At 40.5% G+C, this 19,668-nt stretch overlaps 1 protein-coding gene across 1 annotated transcript in view; it reads left to right on the forward strand.

Moving 5' to 3' along the window:
- The first annotated feature begins 1,836 nt into the window (after positions 1-1,836).
- Positions 1,837-19,668, forward strand: part of PATL1 (PAT1 homolog 1, processing body mRNA decay factor) — a 34,258-nt gene continuing 16,426 nt past the window's right edge. Inside the window, exons 1-10 of the mRNA XM_017498886.2 lie at positions 1,837-2,000; positions 3,905-4,016; positions 11,596-11,813; positions 12,116-12,196; positions 13,288-13,482; positions 14,414-14,515; positions 14,953-15,042; positions 15,255-15,472; positions 17,219-17,308; positions 18,535-18,715. Coding sequence (XP_017354375.1) covers positions 1,986-2,000; positions 3,905-4,016; positions 11,596-11,813; positions 12,116-12,196; positions 13,288-13,482; positions 14,414-14,515; positions 14,953-15,042; positions 15,255-15,472; positions 17,219-17,308; positions 18,535-18,715 — 1,302 coding nt within the window. The 5' untranslated portion in view covers positions 1,837-1,985. The remainder of the gene's footprint in view (positions 2,001-3,904; positions 4,017-11,595; positions 11,814-12,115; positions 12,197-13,287; positions 13,483-14,413; positions 14,516-14,952; positions 15,043-15,254; positions 15,473-17,218; positions 17,309-18,534; positions 18,716-19,668) is intronic.

Raw genomic sequence — 19,668 nt, forward strand, 5'->3', positions numbered from 1 at the left:
CTACTATTGATATCTTACATAATGACCAGAAAACATGATCTGCAAGATCAGGGATCAGCAAACCCTGTAAAGGGCCAAACAATAAATATGTTATGCTTTACAGGCCACATGAGATCCATCGTAACGATTCAACTCTGACTTTGTAACATTAAAGCAACCAAAGACAATATGTAAATAAATGAGGTTGGCTGTATTGCAATAAAGCTTCCTTTACAAAAAGAGGTTGCTGGCCAGATTCAGCTGTGGACCATAGTCTGCTAACCCTTGGTCTACATGGCACCAATTCTTTGGTAATTATTAAGATCTACTGTTACTTAGTACCTGATGTTTTATGTTCCACGCATGCTTGAAAACCAATAAAACATCTTGTCCCTGGCCTGCTCCACTTCTTTAAAGTTCAGGCCTGGCCCATGTCCACATTTGCTTTTGTTATTTTGACACAGTTATTAAGACACTGGGTTTTTAACAATCAGACAAAAAGCTCAGCTGCAAGTTTTGCCACTTGCTATTGGGTGGTTGGAGGCACACTAGTTAATGTCGCTAATCCTCAGGTTCCTCAACTACAAAGTGAGAAAATAACAGTACCTACCTCACGGGAAGCACATAAGGAAGGATTCAATGAGATAATCCATATAAAGAGCCTGGCAGAGTCCCCGGCGGCCTTCAATCGTTAGTAGTTGTGTTAGCATCATGAGGCAGGTGTAATTATACCCATTTTACAAGAAACTAAGGCTTAGAGAGGTTTAGGTAAGTTGCCCAAAGTTTCCCAGCCAGTAGCACCAGCTCCCACCGAGAACTTTTCCTTACAAATTCAACGTGTCTGCTACTCAAAATGATCCAGACACACTAACATTTAGGGAATTTACTGTATGCCATTCCGAGGCGAGGCTGCATTTTAAGACACCCGGAGAAGAAACGGATTGCGAAACCCATAAGAATTCATTTTTTGTGGTGCAAGTTTTGTCTGAAGGGAAAAAATACTGTTCCATGAGTTCAAACGGGCAAGGTCATGGAACGTGCTAGAGGTAAGAAACAATCTAACAGAATTCAGGAACCAGGGGGCCGAAGCTTCTAAGCAGGACACATTCCTTTCTGGGCTCGATTTTCTAAGGAAGTGGCGTCACCCAGCGGCGCACCCCGGTCCGAAGACCCTGCTGCTGCGTGGCCCGCGACCCACGGCCGTGGTGCCCTTCAAGGCTCCGCAACTCCTCGCGCCTCATGAGCCTAGCGCCTAAAAATACTACCCTAGTTAAACCTCCGGGAACCTGTATTCGGCATTTCAAAATAAATGGGCGCCATCATCACCTTGAGCCACATAAATCACAGCCCTGACCTGCTGTGAATTCAGCAGGCGACGAATTCAGCCGCTGAAAGTGGCGACGAAGTCCGCCCCTTTCGAAGACCAGCAACTTTCCATTCTTTTTGCCCTGCCGAAGGCGCAGATCGTAACGGTGAGACCCCCGAGCTGCCCGAAGAGTCGGACTTTGGAAAAACAGCCCGGGAATCTCCACGTCTCGCAGCCCAGGCTAAGCCCAGGAACCTTCAGAGCCATATCCTGTGACAATCACAAGGGTTTTCTCCGCCCCGTGGGTGACGGAAAACTCGTGACCGACCCCTCAGCTCCGAGCCGAGAGCCGGGCGGGCCAGGAGAAAAAGGGGGCGGAGTTGCAAGCCCTGATCGCCAGGCAGGCCACGACTGGTAGCGCGTGCGCAGTCTCTCGCCACGGGACCTCCTTCCCGCCCCCGAGACTAGGAAGCGGGACGCCAAATCTGTCCCAGCGCAGCCGCCGCCGCCAGGCGCAGAGCGGGGTGGCCGCCCTGCCTGAGGCGCGCCTGCGCACGTCCCCACGCACGCTCCGACGTACGGCGGCGGCCAGGGGTCGCGGCCGGTGGAGGACCCGCGCGCGGAGGAGCTCGAGGAGTCAGCGCTTCTTCCCTCCCTCCCCTACTCCCCTCCCCGCTCCCTGCCCCCCCCCTCCCCAAGAATGTTCCGCTACGAGGTGAGCTGTTGCGACCGGAAGTGACCCCTCCCTCCCTTCCGCGCCCCTTTCTCTTACTTACCCTCCGCGCGCCCAACCGGAGTTCTTACGGGGCAAGGGGCGGGCTGAGGGAGTCTCAGGATCTAGAGGGGCGCGACTGGCCTGGGGTCGCGGGTCTAATCCTAGGGCTGGAAGCTAGCTTCAGGGGTCGAGACAGTCCCATTAGTTGCCGATGGGGAAAGTTGGCCTCCGTTTTAGGGTTGGGAGGGCCCGTTAAGTGCTGTAACCAACCAGACCACACCCCCGCCCCCACCCCTAGAGGAGCCGTGGAAGGTAGAGCATTGCATCTACCAGGGAGCTTTTCTTAAGAGTCACTCGGGAATTCCCAGAGCCGAGTTTGCCGCCCTGGACCCGGAACCACCCCACCACCCACCCCCACTCAAATTACACCGACACACACCCTATTCACACAGGCTACCATCAGGTCAAGGGGTCCTGGGCTTGCCCTTGGACTAGGGCCCCAGCCCGTTTACTAAAGAGTGCTCGGAGTTGGGAGGGGGGCGTGTCCTGCCGAAGTTCCTTCGGGGCTAGTGCTGGGAGACGTGGGTTTGGTGAAGGTCCCAGGAATGTAGCAATAGCAGCAGACACCACTGACCCTGTCACCAACTCACTTTATGACCTTGAGCGACTCCCAATCTCTGGACGTAGACTTTCTGGATTTGTAGCTTGAAAGAAGTGATGTAAGTGATCCTTAAGAATTTTTAATTTTGAAAAGCAGTGATTTGGTTAAGAAGATCATTGTGATCTGGAAGGGAGTACTGCTGGAAGTTGCCTCTGATAAGGAGGCAGTTGCATGCCTGATTTGCATGAGTCTGGAAAGGCTCGGGGAATGAGAATAACACCCTTTGACCTCATCTGTCTTTTGTAAACAGGGTAGCTAAGAGGTAGCCTGACAAGGTATATCACAAAAGTACCCACTGATAGAATATGGAATTCTGATTCTGAATTCTTGAAAACTGAGGACAGGCATACTTGATAGGAATGATCCAAGACTAAACTGAAAGGAAAACTTGGAGAATAAATCAGTTGAGTAAAATTGAAGTGAGGGGGGGGAAATAGAAGACACCTAAGATGTGCTGACTTTGTTCGATCCGTAATCTTTGCCTGCTTTGATCATCACAACTCTCTGCCATAGCTGGTATTGTCTCTGCATTACATCGTAAGAGACTGAGCCTTACAGCATAGCACAGAGCCTTAGACACAATAGGTTCTTAAAAAGTATTTGACAAGTTAATTAGAAACTTTCTGAGTTGTCCGTGTTCACACTGATTGGAAGAATGGAGCCAGAACTTGAACTTGTATCACAGCTTTCCAGAGTTCATTGAATTGTAGTTGAAGACCTGGCTTTCTGTTTAATCACTGAAGTTTAGACCTATAGGAATGATAAGAAAGATGGAAAATGAAGACAAAGCTTTAAAAGGGACTAATAGTTGAAAAGATGGTATGAATATAATGAGAAAGATGAGAATTTTTCTGGAAAAGATACATAAAGATTCAAGAAAATAAAGGGTTCATTCTTAGTTGTCATCACTATTCCAACCAGTGATGTAAGGGAAGTTGTGTGCTTAATTTCTTGGTTGTGTTGAGCAACTGCTGTTGTTAGATTCTTAGAGAAGTGGAATGCTGTAGGGGCAGGCAAGAATTAAATGAAATAAGGAATAGGAAATAGAAAGTGAAAGAAAGATGATGAAATCTTCAAGTGTCAGGGAAATTGGGAAGTAGAAAAATGCCATCTTTACAGAAAGTCATAATGAAGCAATTATGTTCATTGAGAAGGTAAGATGAATAAGATGAACATTTTTAGAACCTTTTTAAAATGAGGGTGTGAATTTCATAAATAACTAATGTCTTTTCTCTTTTTTTAGTCTTTGGAGGATTGTCCTCTAGATGAAGATGAAGATGCATTTCAGGGACTTGGAGAAGAAGATGAAGAGATTGATCAATTCAATGATGATACATTTGGGTCAGGTGCAGTTGGTAAGTGACATCTTTCTCTTATAATATCATCTTGGTCTCTTGCTGTTTTCAAGTGCTGTCTTTTAGAATTGCTTTATCTTATTAGGGGTAACTTCATTCACTAATTTGGCAAGATACTCTTCTGTTCCTCATCTTAGAATAGTTCATTTTTCACTGGAAGCAGCATCTACCCTGCTCCTTTGGGACTCTTTTTGCCTCACCTATAAAATCAGGTATTCTGTAAGCCTTGCCCCTTCCAGCTATATGATCTATCACTACAGGTTGCGCCTATGAGGGATTCAAATATTTAAAGAAGTAAACATTTAAGAGACATTTAAACTAATCCTAGATGAGAGGAATTTTTATTTGTATAACATATAACTTTCTTTTTTTTTTTTTCTTTTACCTGCTTCCCTCCAATTCGTATAACATATAACTTAAGGAAAACTAGTGTACTAGTAGAAACTCAGACTCTAGTATGTGGGCATATGTGTTTTAAAATTTAGTCCGTCACTGGTATATAAGTTTGCAACTTACAGTATCTTCAACAAAATACAAAGCTTTTTATACCAAGAATTTTGGCGGAAGAAAGGCCTCATTGGTTAGAAAAGTATGCACAGATGAAATTTTGTCCATCCCTGGATACAGATACATATTTTTATTTATTTATTTATTTTCTTTTTCAAGATGGAGTCTTGCTCTGTCACCCAGGCTGGAGTGCAGTGGGGCAATCTCAGCTCACTGCAACCTCCACTTCCCATGTTCAAGCAGTTTTGCCTCAGGCTCCCAAGTAGCTGATATTATAGGCACCCACCACCACACCTAGCTAATTTTTGTATTTTTAGTAGAGACGGGGTTTTATCACATCAGTCAGGCTGGTCTCAAACTCCTGACCCTGTGATCTGCCTGCCTCAGCCTCCCAAAGTGCTGGAATTACAGGCCTGAGCCACTGTGCCTATCTATAGATACATATTTTAAGAGTTAAAAAAAATTTAAACACTAAAAAGCCAAACTAAGCTTACAGGCCACAGAGTTATAAATACCAAGATTGAAAATTTAGGAAGCAAGCTTATATGATAAAGTTTAAGGATACATGTTACTTAGAAGAGATGTAAAACAAGTGGAGTAATAAGTTAAAATTTAAACTTTTAAACTATATACCTATATATATTTTATATATATATTATATATAATATATTAATATATATAATATATATATTATAATATTATATGTATATTATATATAGTATATAATTATATATATATGTTATGTATAATGTATATATAAAATATATATTCTATATATATATTATGTATATATAAAATATATATATGCATAAATTTTTTTTTGGAGATAGAGTCTTGCTGTGTCACCTAAGCTGTAGTGCAGTACCATGATCTCCGCTCACTGCAGCCTCTGCCTCCTCAGTTCAAGCAGTTCTCCTGCCCCAGCCTCCCAAGTAGCTGAGAATACAGGCACCTAGCTAATTTTTGTATTTTTAGTAGAGATGGGGTTTTACGCTGTTGGCTAGAGTGGTCACAAACTCCTGACCTCAAGTGATCCTGCCTCGGCCTCCCCAGGTGCTGGGATTACAGGCATGAGCCACTGCACCTGGCCGAAACTATATTTTTAAGCAACTGAATAGGTAAGAGTCAATGCAGATGTGTTTGGTTAGACTTGGTGCTAAAAGCGGCAATAACAGTGTTTATGTTCAAATGTATAAATATGTATGATTCCTTTGAAGTTGCAGCACTTCTGTCTGTACAAGAAAACTCCAAGTTAAGTCATAAGGAAGAAGAGGAAAGTTAGCAATAGTTGGTAAACCCAAGCTGTTAAGTATCAAAAACAAATAAGAGGCTTTAAAGTATTATAATGGGCACTGGTTTTGCAGGGACCTAATAAATTTATTAAAGCTTATACTGAGTTGAATAAACTAGTAAAAATAAAGGTGTTTTAATATTGTCAGTCATTTGTAAAATTCAGTAACTAAAACTTTGTCATAATTCGAAGCAGCGAGAAAAGTGTTGAAAGTAGAAGCTAGATTCATATGGAAGGGAATCAAAGACCTTTTGTATTATAGCCATGGGTTAGGAGATGAGTTTGTTCAGAAGTAATCATGATCCAAGATGCTATTCTCTCCACGGAGATCACAGGCAAAGAGATGTAGAGTAGAATTTAAAAAGCAGGAAACTGATGTGAATTGCAAATTATATTTGGAAGATAGTTTAGTGACAGCCAGTAGAACACAGTAAGCTATTTGTGGTGGCTCAAGCCACGGCTCCCCAGCCCTTTGAGAGGCCAAGGCAGGAGGATCACTTGAGGACAGGAGCTCAAGACCATCCTGGACAACATAATAAGACTCTTTTGCCTTTTGCCACAAAATTTTTTTTGAAAAATAGCCAAGCATGGTGGTATGTGCCACTTAGGAGATTGAGGCAGGAAGATCCCTTGAGCCCACGAGTTCAGGGATACAGCAGCTATGATGGTGCCACTGCACTCCAGCCTGGGTAACAGAGTGAGACCTTGTCTCTAAAAAATTAATTATCAAATAATTTAAAAATAGAATACCATAGAAGCTACCAACATGTGCTCGTTACCATTTTTTCAACACATTCCTCAATATTAAAATGAATTAACCAGAATTGATTTATAGACATTATTAAAATGAGGTAGAATAATACCACATTCTCAGTTTTCAACCTGGACAAAAGGGGAGTCATGCCTTCTCATTGACTTCCAGAGTGCTATGGACAGTCTTTTTTTCCTGAGTTTCTATTTTTTCTCATAAGACGGGGATAATGTTGCCTTAAAAGGATGTTAGAGTGTGCAGGACTATATATGATGGGAAAGAAGAAAAGTTCACACATGCTGAAAAAGCCATTAGTTTTGCACAGTAAACGAACAAATAGTACAAAGTAAAGGCAGTGAAATGGCATATGATTAGCCCACTTTGTACCTTAGGGCCAAAGGATAATTAGAAAGTACTTCCGCCAAGAAAGTTTATAATGGAGAAAAGATTTCCAAAGGTGAGCCCTTTCCCTTGAGAGTGTAATGTACTTGAATTGCAAAGCGAAGATCTTAATTCCTCATAACTGCTTGATATAAATACTATAAAAAGAAAATTGTTTTCCAAGTCAACCTGTGACTTCTTTGATACTCCTCTGCAGCTTGATATAAGTTGGTATAGAGAGTTTAAATCAGGAGGTGAAATGTCATATCTTTGACATTTGTTTTGATTGTATGATTTTTAATTCATATAGTGGGCATCTTGAATAATACCTGCTAGTACAGTGGACGTTTTAGGTCACTAGCTACAAATGGTGACCTTTCCTTAAGAAACTAGTCACTGTCTTCTGCATGAAAAAATGTTTGCATCATCGTAGAGCAATAAATAGTGTTGCAGTAATCCCAACTCATTCTCTAAAAATAAAAGCTTACACTTACGTGGTGCTTATTATGTGCTAGGCACCATTCTAAATGTTTTACATATATTGTTAATCCTCACAGCAACCTTGTGAGATAGGTACTATTATTATCCTCATTTTAACAAATGAGGAAGAGTGATGGGTTGAGTGACTATAAATACAATTACTGTAAACTACCAGTTATGTTAAAATAGTTGTTGGGGAGTCTTTGGAAACCTCCTGCCTCCACTTGGAAGGAATCACCCTTCTTTCTACCTCCCTTTTATTGATAGCTACCATAGTCTTTAGAGATTGGGATTGTCTTAAATTAAGTCACTTCTACTTCCTTTTTATTTTGTTTTCTTTCAAAACTATCACTGAGACAGGCTTCAGGTGTTGTTATTACAAGTTTAAGTTTATAGAAGCAACCAGGAATTCAGTAACCCACATCAGGGTATAGGTTAGTTCCTTATTAAAGATAATCTCTTTCCCATCATTTCTCCGTTATTCTTTTGCCCACCTTTTATCATTTTGACCAGTAATGGATTCAGGTCAAGTATTGGCATATCTAAGTAACTATATTTTTCAGTCATTTGAAAAAGATACAGAGTGAAATATTCTTTCATAGTAAGGGCATAAGATCTCTGAGATACTACTTTAGATAATTTTCATGATGATGGTATTTTATGGCATAGATTCCTTTACTTACATGTTTGAAAATGTAACAATCAATTCACCACAGATCTATTCTCATAGAATATGGCTACTTAACCAATATTTTTAAAATTAAGGAGAAATAGATTATCCATATTTGATAGGATTTGGTAAAGTTAGCAAGCATGACCGTATGAAGTAGTGATGGAAAAGCATGCAAATTAGAGCTCTACTGCATTAGAACCAATCCACTAACAAATGAACTTAAATTTGGGAAATAAATGTTTTTACACATCCCTCAATTCCAGATGATAGATTCCCATTCTTATGTCATTGCTAAGTTGGTAAAATTGCAAAAAACAATTTATCCTGTCTCAGCTTACTATTCCTTACCAAGGATGACAGAAATATGAATGTCACAGTTGGTTTTTAATTACATTATTATTTAAATATTTTCTTTCAGTTGACTAGTCATTTAGATTAATACTGTAATTTTCATTTAAAGTGGATTTTTTTCATTTTTTGGAACACAAACAGGGTAGGCTTATCAGAGACCATCATCATAAAATGGCTACCTTAAATTCTTTTCTGTAAGATGACAGTTAAAGGAAGAGTGCTACCTGACTAGTCACTCAAGTTAAGAGGAAGCTGTTGGGTGGGAAACAAAATACCACATAATTAGAAAGAAAACCCATGTCCCAGAGGCTTAACTAAGGATATTTTTATAGCTTTTGCCCACAAACTTTATCCCAGTAATGGCAAAGTGATCCACAATTTAAGGAATCCCTTTACCACAACTAATAAATTCAATCTACCTCAGTGCCCCCAAACTAGGCAGTGAGTCCTGTGATACCAAAATTAAACATTTGAAAGCCCCACTTCCCTCACTCTTTGGGTCACTAGTGTTATGTGACACATCGTCGTATGGTAAAAAATAGCAAAATTTAACTGTTAATATAGTCTGATTCTAAAAGAAAATTCGTCTATTTAAATAGTCACATAAAATGTTAAGATATGTATGTTTATTACAGTATTAATTATCATATTGGAAAATTGTAAATAATCCAAATGTTTACCAGTAAGGGATAAATTACATTATAGTTTAGCAATAAAGTGAAATCTTATGTAGCTTTTAAAAAGAATGAGATAATATCAGTAGTTATACCTGTGTATGCGTGCATGAAAATATGTCCAAGACATATTGCTTAACTAAAAAGAATCAGGTTAACTTTATAAACTTCACAAAGCTTACAAGTGTTTAAAACTTAACACAGCTATGGAATTACAGGGGGGTTTCACATAAAACTATGAAAGTGTGTTTATGGCGTTTGAACTTTTTAACATGTATTTTGTTTGAAAGCCGAAAAAAGAAAGTCTCTGATTCTATGTTGGTTATAAAGGGAATTATCTGTTATCCCTGTCTGTTGAATTTTATAAAACATATAAAACATGTAACTAAAAAAAGAATGCCATATAACATATACAAAATAATACTTTTTGTGGGTTAGAAAGTAGTTGTTAAGATGAGGTAAAGGAAGGAATAAAATGAAAGGATTATTTAGGAGTAGATCCAATGAGGAGGAAGAATATTTGAATACCTGAAAAGAAAGGCCAATGCAGTGGCTTCCGCCTATAATCCTAGCAGTTTGGAAGGCCGTTGCGGGTGGATTGCTTGAGCCCAGGAGTTCAAGACCACTTTGGGCAACATAGGGAAACCCTGACTCTACAAAAAGTACAAAAATTAGCCTGGTGTGATAGTACACACCTGTAGTTCCAGTACTTGGGAGGCTGAGGTAGGGGGATTGCTTGAGCCCAGGAGGTTGAGACTACAGTGAGCCAGATCATGCCATTGCACTCCAGCCTGGGCGACAGAGTGAGACCCTGTCTCAAAAAATAAAAAGGATACTGAAAGGAGCAAAACTGAGTATAGCTTTCATGACGGAAGCAGAATGGAATGATAAGATTGGAGAAAACTGGAGTAAGATGTAGTGGAAGTAAGGTCTAGCTCCAGAGTGGCTGATAGAGGATTCTGAAGATTGTAATCTGTACTGTAATGGGATTAAAAAAAAAAAAAAAAGATGCCAACATGCCAAATGCAAAAACAACCTTAGTGTCAGTGCTACAGACTATATAGTAGTGTGCAGTAATAGCAGACATAGTTAAAATAAAAGAGGAACTACCCCTTCCTCTTGCTCAGCCTGTTTTCAGCACAGCAGCTAGAGTGATTCTTTTAAAAGTTAAGCCAAATGAAAACTTCCCTTGGCTTCTCATTTCAATCATAGCAGCCCAAAATGAACTCCCTCCACATGACTTTTTGACCTCATTTTCTTCTACTCTCCCTGCCTTCCTCATTCCATTCCAAACACAGTCTTCCTTGCCTTTTTCAAAACCATCAATCGCTCACCTTAAGGCCTTTATGCTGACTGTCCCTCTGCCTGGAACCCTCTTCTCCCAGATACCCAAATTGCTAACTCTCTTACTCTTTAGAATCTTTGCTCAAATGTCATCTTCTCAATGAGGCCTACCTCTGACCATCTATTTAAATTTCAATCTGCCTTTCTTCCTTTATATTCCTATAGCAATTTCATCTTAGAGTGTAATATCTAATCATTATGCTATTGTCTGTTATCTCTCTCTTTCCTACTTGCATGAAAATTTTACGAAGGCAGAATCTCTGTCTCTTTTTGCACATAGATATATCCCATGCATCTAAAACAGGGCTTGTCCCATAATAAATGCTTACCAAATATTAATTGAGTGGAATGAATGGATTTCAAAAGCATGTAAAGAAGATGGCACTTATAATCTAAAAGAAAGTTGTATGCTAATGTTACGAGTTTTAACTTCTCTAAGTTTTTGCTTGAAATAACATAGAATCTCAAAACCAATAAGTAGTAGTGTGTGTGTGTGTGTGTATATATATATATATATATATATATATATATATATATTACCAATTTAGGAAACAGTTTCAGAATATGGTTTGGACATAATTGAAAATGTTTTAAGCTATTAATCCACATGCTTGAATTTTATTCCTGGTATGACGTTATTTGCTTTTAATAGTAAAAAGCACACTTCATATGTCCCTTAGTTTAAACCTTATTTCCTGCTTCTTAGTGGAAACTTTACTTTCTGCCTATCTTCTGGAGTTATTCATTTGGTTAGCAAAAGAATTGTATAGGCTAGGCGGAGTAGCTCACGCCTATAATCCCAGCATTTTAGAAGGCCGAAGTGGGTGGATCATTTGAGGTCAGGAGTTCAAGACCAGCCTGGCCAACATGGTGAAACCCCACCTCTACTAAAATTACAAAAATTAGCCAGGCATGGTAGCAGGCACCTATAGTCCCAGGTACTTGGGAAGCTGAGGTAGGAGAATCACTTGAACCCAGGAGGTGGAGGAGGCAATAAGCTGAGATCACACCACTTCACTGCAGCCAGGGTGACAGAGTGAGGCTCTGTCTTAAAAAAAAAAAGAATTGTGTAAAACTTTTTTGTACCACTGTGAACTATTTCTTCCATGAACTGTGTTATTTTGTAGATGATGATTGGCAGGAAGCACATGAGCGCCTGGCTGAATTGGAAGAAAAGCTACCAGTGGCAGTTAATGAACAAACAGGCAATGGAGAGAGAGATGAAATGGATTTGTTGGGTGACCATGAGGAGAATCTGGCAGAAAGGCTCAGTAAGATGGTGATTGAAAATGAACTAGAAGATCCAGCTATCATGAGGGCAGTGCAGACCAGGCCAGTTTTACAAGTAAGTAAGTTACTCTGATTTGAGAACTATAGCAGACTAAAATTTAAAGTGAAGTAGTGAACTTTGCCATTTTATTTTGTCTACTCTAATGAGAGATTTTACATATGCCATAGAAAATTAATAACATATTTCCTGTTGATATCAGTTAAAGTTGGAGAATAATGTATATTCTGGAGCACTATAATTTCTTATTCTAAAGCAGCTTGAGGCTCTTTTGGAACCTTGCTCCCTAACAGCAGATAAGTCACTCAAAGAGTACACAACATTTCAGACTTTGTATGCATGTTTTCCTTTTTTGTTAGCCCCAACCAGGAAGTCTGAATTCTAGTATCTGGGATGGATCTGAAGTTCTGAGGCGAATCCGAGGACCGCTGCTTGCTCAGGTATTAAATACTTTCTCTTTATATAAAATTTCTAATACCCAAAAATTTTAAGTTGGTTTCTGTTGTCATCTTTTCCTTACTTGAAGGGGTTTGTAGGTCTTTCAGTTGCTAGAATTATGTTGACTACTGCATCCAATACTTAGCTATACCTTTCTTCAGCCTCCAGGGTAAAGGTTGCAAGGGAGCCATTAGAATTTAAATTTGTTAGTGTATGATTATGATTTGAATCACTTAAAAAGTCATTTCTGAGCCAGGCACAGTGGCTCATACCTGTAATCCTAGCACTTTGGGTGGCTGAGGCAAGTGGATCATTTGAGGTTTAGAGTTCAAGACTAGCCTGGCCAACAGGGCAAAACCCCGTTTCAACTAAAAATGCAGAAATTAGCCAGGTGTGGTGGTGGGTGCCTATAATCCCAGCTACTCAGGAGGTGGAAGGAGGAGAATCACTTGAATCTGGGAGGCAGAGGTTGCAGTGAGGCAAGATCACACTATCACACTCCAGCCTGGGTGATAAAGCGAGACTTCGTCTCAAAAAAAAAAAAAAGTCATTTCTATGCAAAACTATAGGGGTTGGGCATGGCAGAAGGGGTTAACTACAAAGGAACAATACAAAGAAATTTGGTTGGAATGATACAACTGTTCTCTCTCTTTTTTTTTGAGACTGGGTCTTGCTCTGTCACCCCGGCTGGAGTGCAGTGGTACAATCATAGCTCTCTGTAACCTTGAACTCCCAGGCTCAAGTGATCCTCCCACCTTGGCCTCTTGAGTAGCTGAGACTACAGGTGCATGCCATCATGCCTGGCTAAGTTTCTTATTTCTGTACAGATGAAGTCTTGCTATGTTGCCCAGGCTAGTCTCAAACTCCTGGCTTCAAGTGATCCTCCTACCTCAGCCTCCCAAAGCACTGGGATTTCAGGCATGAGCCACTTACCAACTCAGAGAACCATATACCAAAAAGTGAATTTTACTATATGTGAATTAAAAGTAAAAGTTTAAAAATAATTTCTTAAGATATTCTTGGCATCTGTAGAGATTACTAAAACATATCAAGTTAGTTAATTTCTATTTTATTTTACCACTTCTTCAATTAGGAAATGCCTACAGTGTCTGTATTAGAATATGCCTTGCCTCAGAGGCCCCCCCAGGGTCCAGAAGATGATCGGGACCTTTCTGAACGTGCATTACCAAGGCGGTCAACTTCACCTATCATTGGGAGTCCTCCTGTTAGAGCTGTCCCCATAGGCACCCCACCTAAGCAGATGGCTGTACCCAGCTTCACCCAACAGGTACCTCTCATTAACAGGCATCCAGCCCAGGATGTTGGGAATCTGGGCAAAATTATTGGGAAAATTGGTGATGTTGGGTGGAGGGTGGAAATTTTGGGTAGGCATTAGATTAGAAAGAAAAATAGCTAGTTAGAAGAGAAATTAGTACAAATAAGAGACACATTCCCTGATACCCTTCGATGATACTATTGCTGCTGACTTTTAATTGGGAGAGAAAAAAGAGTAGTTAGCCACATTTAGCACATATATCCTTTTTAAAGTGTTTTGCTGGCTGCCCAAAACATTGTCAGAGAGGTAACTGAAAGCTGGGGGGAGTGGGAACACACAGCATTGTCCACATCCCTTTTTACCTTTAAGATATCCCTGCTTTCCCTAGAGCCTGTGCAGTCCTGTTCCATAGACTTTCCTCCACCTGAAACCAGCAGCTGAAAAGGAAGGCCAATTTGGAAGGTATGGGGGGAGGGTGGTGTTGGTATGGCCTAGTTAGGCTCAACATCCTATGAAATGGTGGAGTCACAATGTATCACAAAAGTGCTGAGCATGGCGGCCATATCACAGGGGCTTCAGGATAGGACTTAGTTAATCCTCCAGCTTTCTTATCATTCCTTCTCCCTTGGTGCTACCAAAATATATCCTCTTGGAGAGAATTTGCAAGTCAGAATATCTGCTGGTACCTCCCTCAGACAGCATGGAAGGGTGGGGATAACTGGAGAATTAGCTAAATCTTCCTCAGTTGCTACTGACACTTTTCTTGATTTGTGAGAGAAAGTGGCCTAAGGTTCTGTATTTGAACCTGTAGCCATAGCCATTTGCTTAGAAGTAGGGCTTTGCATTGAGCTCTGTGTCTCTACCAGTACTTGAGGGGAGGGAGTGTAGGTGGAAGAAAAACTGATTTCATTGAGTGTAGTTGTATATATGTTTGTCCTGATAGATTCTGTGTCCGAAGCCTGTCCATGTTCGGCCCCCAATGCCACCGCGTTATCCTGCTCCCTATGGTGAGAGGATGTCTCCAAACCAGCTCTGCAGTGTCCCGGTATGTCACTGTAAGCCTAACAAAAGTGTGCAGTATGTATTTTTTGATCACTATTTGTATGATCACTGCCACTATTTAGATGTGCTGATATCTCCAAAATTGTACCTCTTTATAATCTCCTTACTTAAATTTCTGGATCTAATTGTCCCAGGTCAGATGACCGTTGTTTCTTCCATCAGCTCTTTTCCTATCTTTAAAAATCTAAACTCATTGTGATCATCTGGTTCTCTACTGTTTCAATTCCACATTCTACTGCTTTATTTTCATGTCACATGGTCATAGTGTTTTTATAATTTCTTTTATTATATTCCAGAGCTTGACTCTATAATTTGAGAGTTTTGTATCCAAGTTTATACTGCATTTCTGCTGAGTTTCCTTATTATATTGATGTACCCCCTGTTTTATAGTATATTCTTTTTTTGTTTTTTTTACCTTAGAACTCTTCCCTCCTGGGTCACCCTTTTCCTCCTAGTGTTCCTCCTGTTCTCAGCCCCCTTCAGAGAGCACAGCTTCTTGGAGGAGCACAGGTAAGCCTGTGATTAGCCCTGCCAATAAAGAACTTGCCTACTTTCCTAAAGTTTATTAGATGATAGCCCCTTTTTTCTGCTATTAATCACAATTATTTTTGCCTTTACTTTTTCAAACAAAGTTATTGATAGAAACGGTATTCACTTTTCTGTAGAGAAAAGCAGGGGGACTTGCTGATTGTCTGAATCTAAAATCTTGTTCCTCTTTGTAGCTACAGCCTGGACGGATGTCTCCCAGCCAGTTTGCACGAGTCCCTGGATTTGTTGGTAGTCCACTTGCTGCCATGAATCCCAAGTTGCTACAAGGGCGAGTTGGGCAGATGCTTCCCCCAGCACCAGGCTTCCGTGCCTTCTTTAGTGCTCCACCCTCTGCTACACCACCTCCACAGCAGCACCCTCCTGGTCCAGGACCTCACCTGCAAAACCTAAGGTATACAAAAATCAGTGCTGCTGCTTATTGATTGTCAGCCAAGTCTCTTGATTGTGGATGTGTAGTTTTGTAAGTCTCTTGATATTTGCTAACAAATTTTAAGATGTTATCAGATCCTCAAGTTAGCAAACATGTAAATGTTTGACAATCTCTTGGCTTTCTTGTGAATCACATTTTTCTCACATTACCAGAGGGTATAGAACCGAGAGATAGATGCTAAAAAGTCAGATAATCTTCATACTAGCTAAGTTATTTGCTTTTATCCTCTGATTTTATAACAACAGGGGTTCCAGTTCCTGCTTCAGTGAAGTTGTCTTTTATTACATATCGTATTGTAGCAGTCAGGATTTTTCAAGAGAAACACGAGAACCAGTAGAGGAAAGAGAGCAAGAATGTTCATGTGAGCAGGTTTTATTTTAAGAAATTGGCTCATGTGATTGTAGAGGCTGACAAGTTCGAAATCCGTAGGACAGACCAGCAGGCAAGAAACAGGTAAACGCTCAAGTTGCAGCCTTGAGCTTGAAATAAGTATGGCAGGTCAGCAGTCAAGACACTCAAGCAGGACTTCTGTGTTCTAGTCTTGAGGCAGAATTCCTTCTTCTGGGAAACTTTAGTTTTTGTTCTTAAGGCCTTCAGCTGACTAGATGAGGTCCACCCACATTATGAGGGGTAATCTCTTTTGTAAGGTAAACTGATTGTAAATGTTAAACACATCTATACAAAATATCCTCACAGCAACATCTAAACAGTGTTTGACCAAATAACTGGGTATTAAGGCCTAGCCAAGTTGACATGCAATATTAACTATCACACATGTATCTTTAATGACATTCCCACGTAGTTGAAGCTGAGTACATTAAATCTACTTAGACTTCTGTTAAACAGAAGCAAAAAGAAAAAAAATTCTACTGCTCTGCTGCTAATTCACTCAGATTTCATGAACATCCTTTTAGAATGTGGTCTTTGTGGAAGATATGTAAAAATAGGACTATCTTTTGCTTCTAAAAGGTCTCCTTAGAGTAGACTTTTTTTTGAGACAAAGTCTCACTCTGTCTCCCAGGCTGGAGTACAGCGATCCACGCAATCTCAGCTCACTACAAACCTCTCCCTCTCGGGCTCAAGTGATTCTACTGCTGCAGCCTCCCAAGTAGCTGGGACTACAGGCACCTGCTACCATGCCCAGCTAATTTTTTTTTTTTTTTTTTTGAGACAGAGTTTCACTCTTGTTACCCAGGCTGGAGTGCAATGGCGCGATCTCGGCTCACCACAACCTCCGCCTCCCGGGTTCAGGCAATTCTCCTGCCTCAGCCTCCCAAGCAGCTGGGACTACAGGCACGCGCCACCATGCCCAGCTAATTTTTTGTATTTTTAGTAGAGACGGGGTTTCATCATGTTGACCAGGATGGTCTCGATCTCTTGACCTCATGATCCACCCGCCTCAGCCTCCCAAAGTGCTGGGATTACAGGCTTGAGCCACCGCGCCCGGCCTTAATTTTTATATTTTTAGTAGAGACATGGTTTCACCATGTTGGCCAGGCCGGTCTCAAACTCCTGACCTCAAGTATTCCACCTGCCTTGGCCTGTCAGAGTGCTGGGATTACAGACGTGAGCCACCGCAACTGGGCCAAATAGACTTCTGTAGTCCCTTAACTTAAACTGTATGAAGTTATCCTGTACTGACACATTCTTTAAAATTTCAAATCATCGGGATGACAAAACTGAGAATCTCTTTTATGTTTTTCTTAGATCTCAGGCCCCAATGTTTAGACCAGACACAACTCACCTTCATCCACAGCACCGTCGACTCTTGCATCAGAGACAGCAACAGAATAGAAAGTAAGTACTTGTCCGACTCCTTTATGGCTTCTTAATTCAGCTTTTAATTTTGACAGTATAACAACATGCTATTTAGTTGTTTTTTTGTTTTTTTTTTTTTTTAGTAAGTTTGCTTCATATCCGTAAACCTGTATATATTATCCACATGTGTAAATATGAAAAGCTTAATATTGAGTAAAGCAGCAAGGATTAGAATTACATGTACCATTTATGTAAAACTAAAAAGGATACAGAATAATACTCTATAATATTTAAAGACAGATACACAAGTAATAAAATTATAAAAACATTTCATGGAGGATACCTACCACGGGCATAATAGTAGTTCCTCTATGAAGGAAGAGAAGCTGAAAACTGGGTCTGGAAGGGTACAACAGGAATCTGACTATCAGTGTAACACTGTGTTATTTTAATATTACTTTAAAATATTTGAAACAAATTTGACCAGATATATTTTTTTCTGTTAGCTCTAGGTGATGGGTAAATGGATATTTATTTTAGTATTTGCTGGGCTTTTTTTCTGCATTTGAAATATTTCATGATTTTCAATGAGTTAAAAAAATGTATGTAGACTTCAGAGCCAAATCAGCCTGTGTTCAAATCCCTTAGTCCACCACTAGCTGTATGGCTTTGGACAAGTTATTTGATCTCTCTTGGCATCTGTTTGTTGTCTTAAGTAGGGAAGAGAAGACTACCTATCTCACAGAGTTATTCTGGGGCTTATATAAAAGTATCTTAGCATATGGTAAGATACTCAGATCTTAGATTTATTTCTTGATTATTTATTGCATAGCTCTTTCCTCTTTATTAAGACTTGGTTCTTTTTCATTCCCCATTTAAGAAAAGCAAAGGGGAATCTTTTTTTTGAGGCGGAGTCTTGCTCTTGTTGCTCAGGCTGGAGTGTAGTGGTGCAATCTCGGCTCACTGCAACCTCTGCCTCCTGAGTTCAAGTGATTACAGGTGGGTGCCCAGCTAATTTTTGTATTTTTAGTAGAGACAGGGTTTCACCATGTTGGCCAGGCTGGTCTCGAACTCCTGACCTCAAGTGATCTGCCCAACTCAGCCTCCCAAAGTGCTGGGATTACAGGCATGAGCCACCATGCCTGGCCAGGGAATCTTTTTTTTTTTTTTTTGGAAAAAAAAAAAGGTGGCCTGGTTTATTCATCTGTTGTTAAAAATCATAATTAATTTGCCCACTTGGAGTGAATGTGGTGTATGTTTTTCAGTCAGCATCGGAATCTCAATGGTGCAGGAGATAGAGGAAGTCACCGGAGCAGTCATCAGGATCATCTCCGAAAGGATCCATATGCCAATCTCATGTTGCAGAGGGAAAAGGATTGGGTCTCTAAAATCCAGATGATGCAACTGCAAAGCACTGATCCCTACCTGGATGATTTTTATTACCAGGTAAATACTCTGTGCTAGTTTTGTGGATAATAGTTTGGTCCCTTACACTGGTAAGGATACGCATTTAAATATTGGTACAATTAAATATTTGTAAAATTTTCTTTTGAGGTACTTAGTCTCTTGTGCTATTCACTACAGCTTGCTTATATGCCTTTCACTTAGAGGCTCTCAGACTAATATTTTCAAATCCCTTTTGGCATCAATAGTATGTGTTTTTGGTTAGGGGTGGGATTGCGACAGGATCTCTGTTGCCAGGCTGGAGTGCAGTGGTCCAATTATAGCTCACTGCAGCCTCAAACTCTTGTTTGGGAGGCCCATTTGGGCAGATGACATGAGGTCAGGAGTTCGAGACCAACCTGGCCAACATGGGCTCAAACAGTTTTTCCACCTCAGCCTCCTGAGTAGTTAGGACTATGTGTGTGTACCACTACACTAATTATTTATTTTTATTTTTGTTTTTAGATAGGGTCTTCCTCTGTCACCCAGGTTGAAGTGCCATACTGCAGCCTCAACCTCCTGTACTCAAGTGACCCTCCCGCGTCAGCCTCCCCAAAGGGCTGGGGAGGCCCGCACCATCACACCCAGCTATTGTTTTTGTTTTTTGTAGACATGATGTCTCACCATGTTGCCCGAGCTGGTCTTGAACTCCTGGGCTGAAGTGATCCTCCCACCTCGGCCTCCTAAAGTACTGGAATTACAGGTGTGAGCCACCAATGCCCAGCTCAATTTTTTATTTTTTGTAGAGACAGGGTGTCACCATGTTGCCAGGGCTGGTCTCAAATTTCTGGCCTCAAGTGATCATTTTATCTCAGCCTCCCAAAGTGCTGGGATTAGATGCTTGAGTCTCACCCAGCCTGTTTTTTCAATTAAGAATATTGGCAGTCTGATGAAATTTCCATTGGTATTAACTAACTTGAAGCCTGGGCTTTTTTTTTTTTTTTTTTTTTTTTTTT

Source organism: Cebus imitator, unplaced genomic scaffold (genome assembly GCF_001604975.1).
Source record: "Cebus imitator isolate Cc_AM_T3 unplaced genomic scaffold, Cebus_imitator-1.0 Scaffold253, whole genome shotgun sequence".
Classification (NCBI taxonomy): domain Eukaryota; kingdom Metazoa; phylum Chordata; class Mammalia; order Primates; family Cebidae; genus Cebus; species Cebus imitator.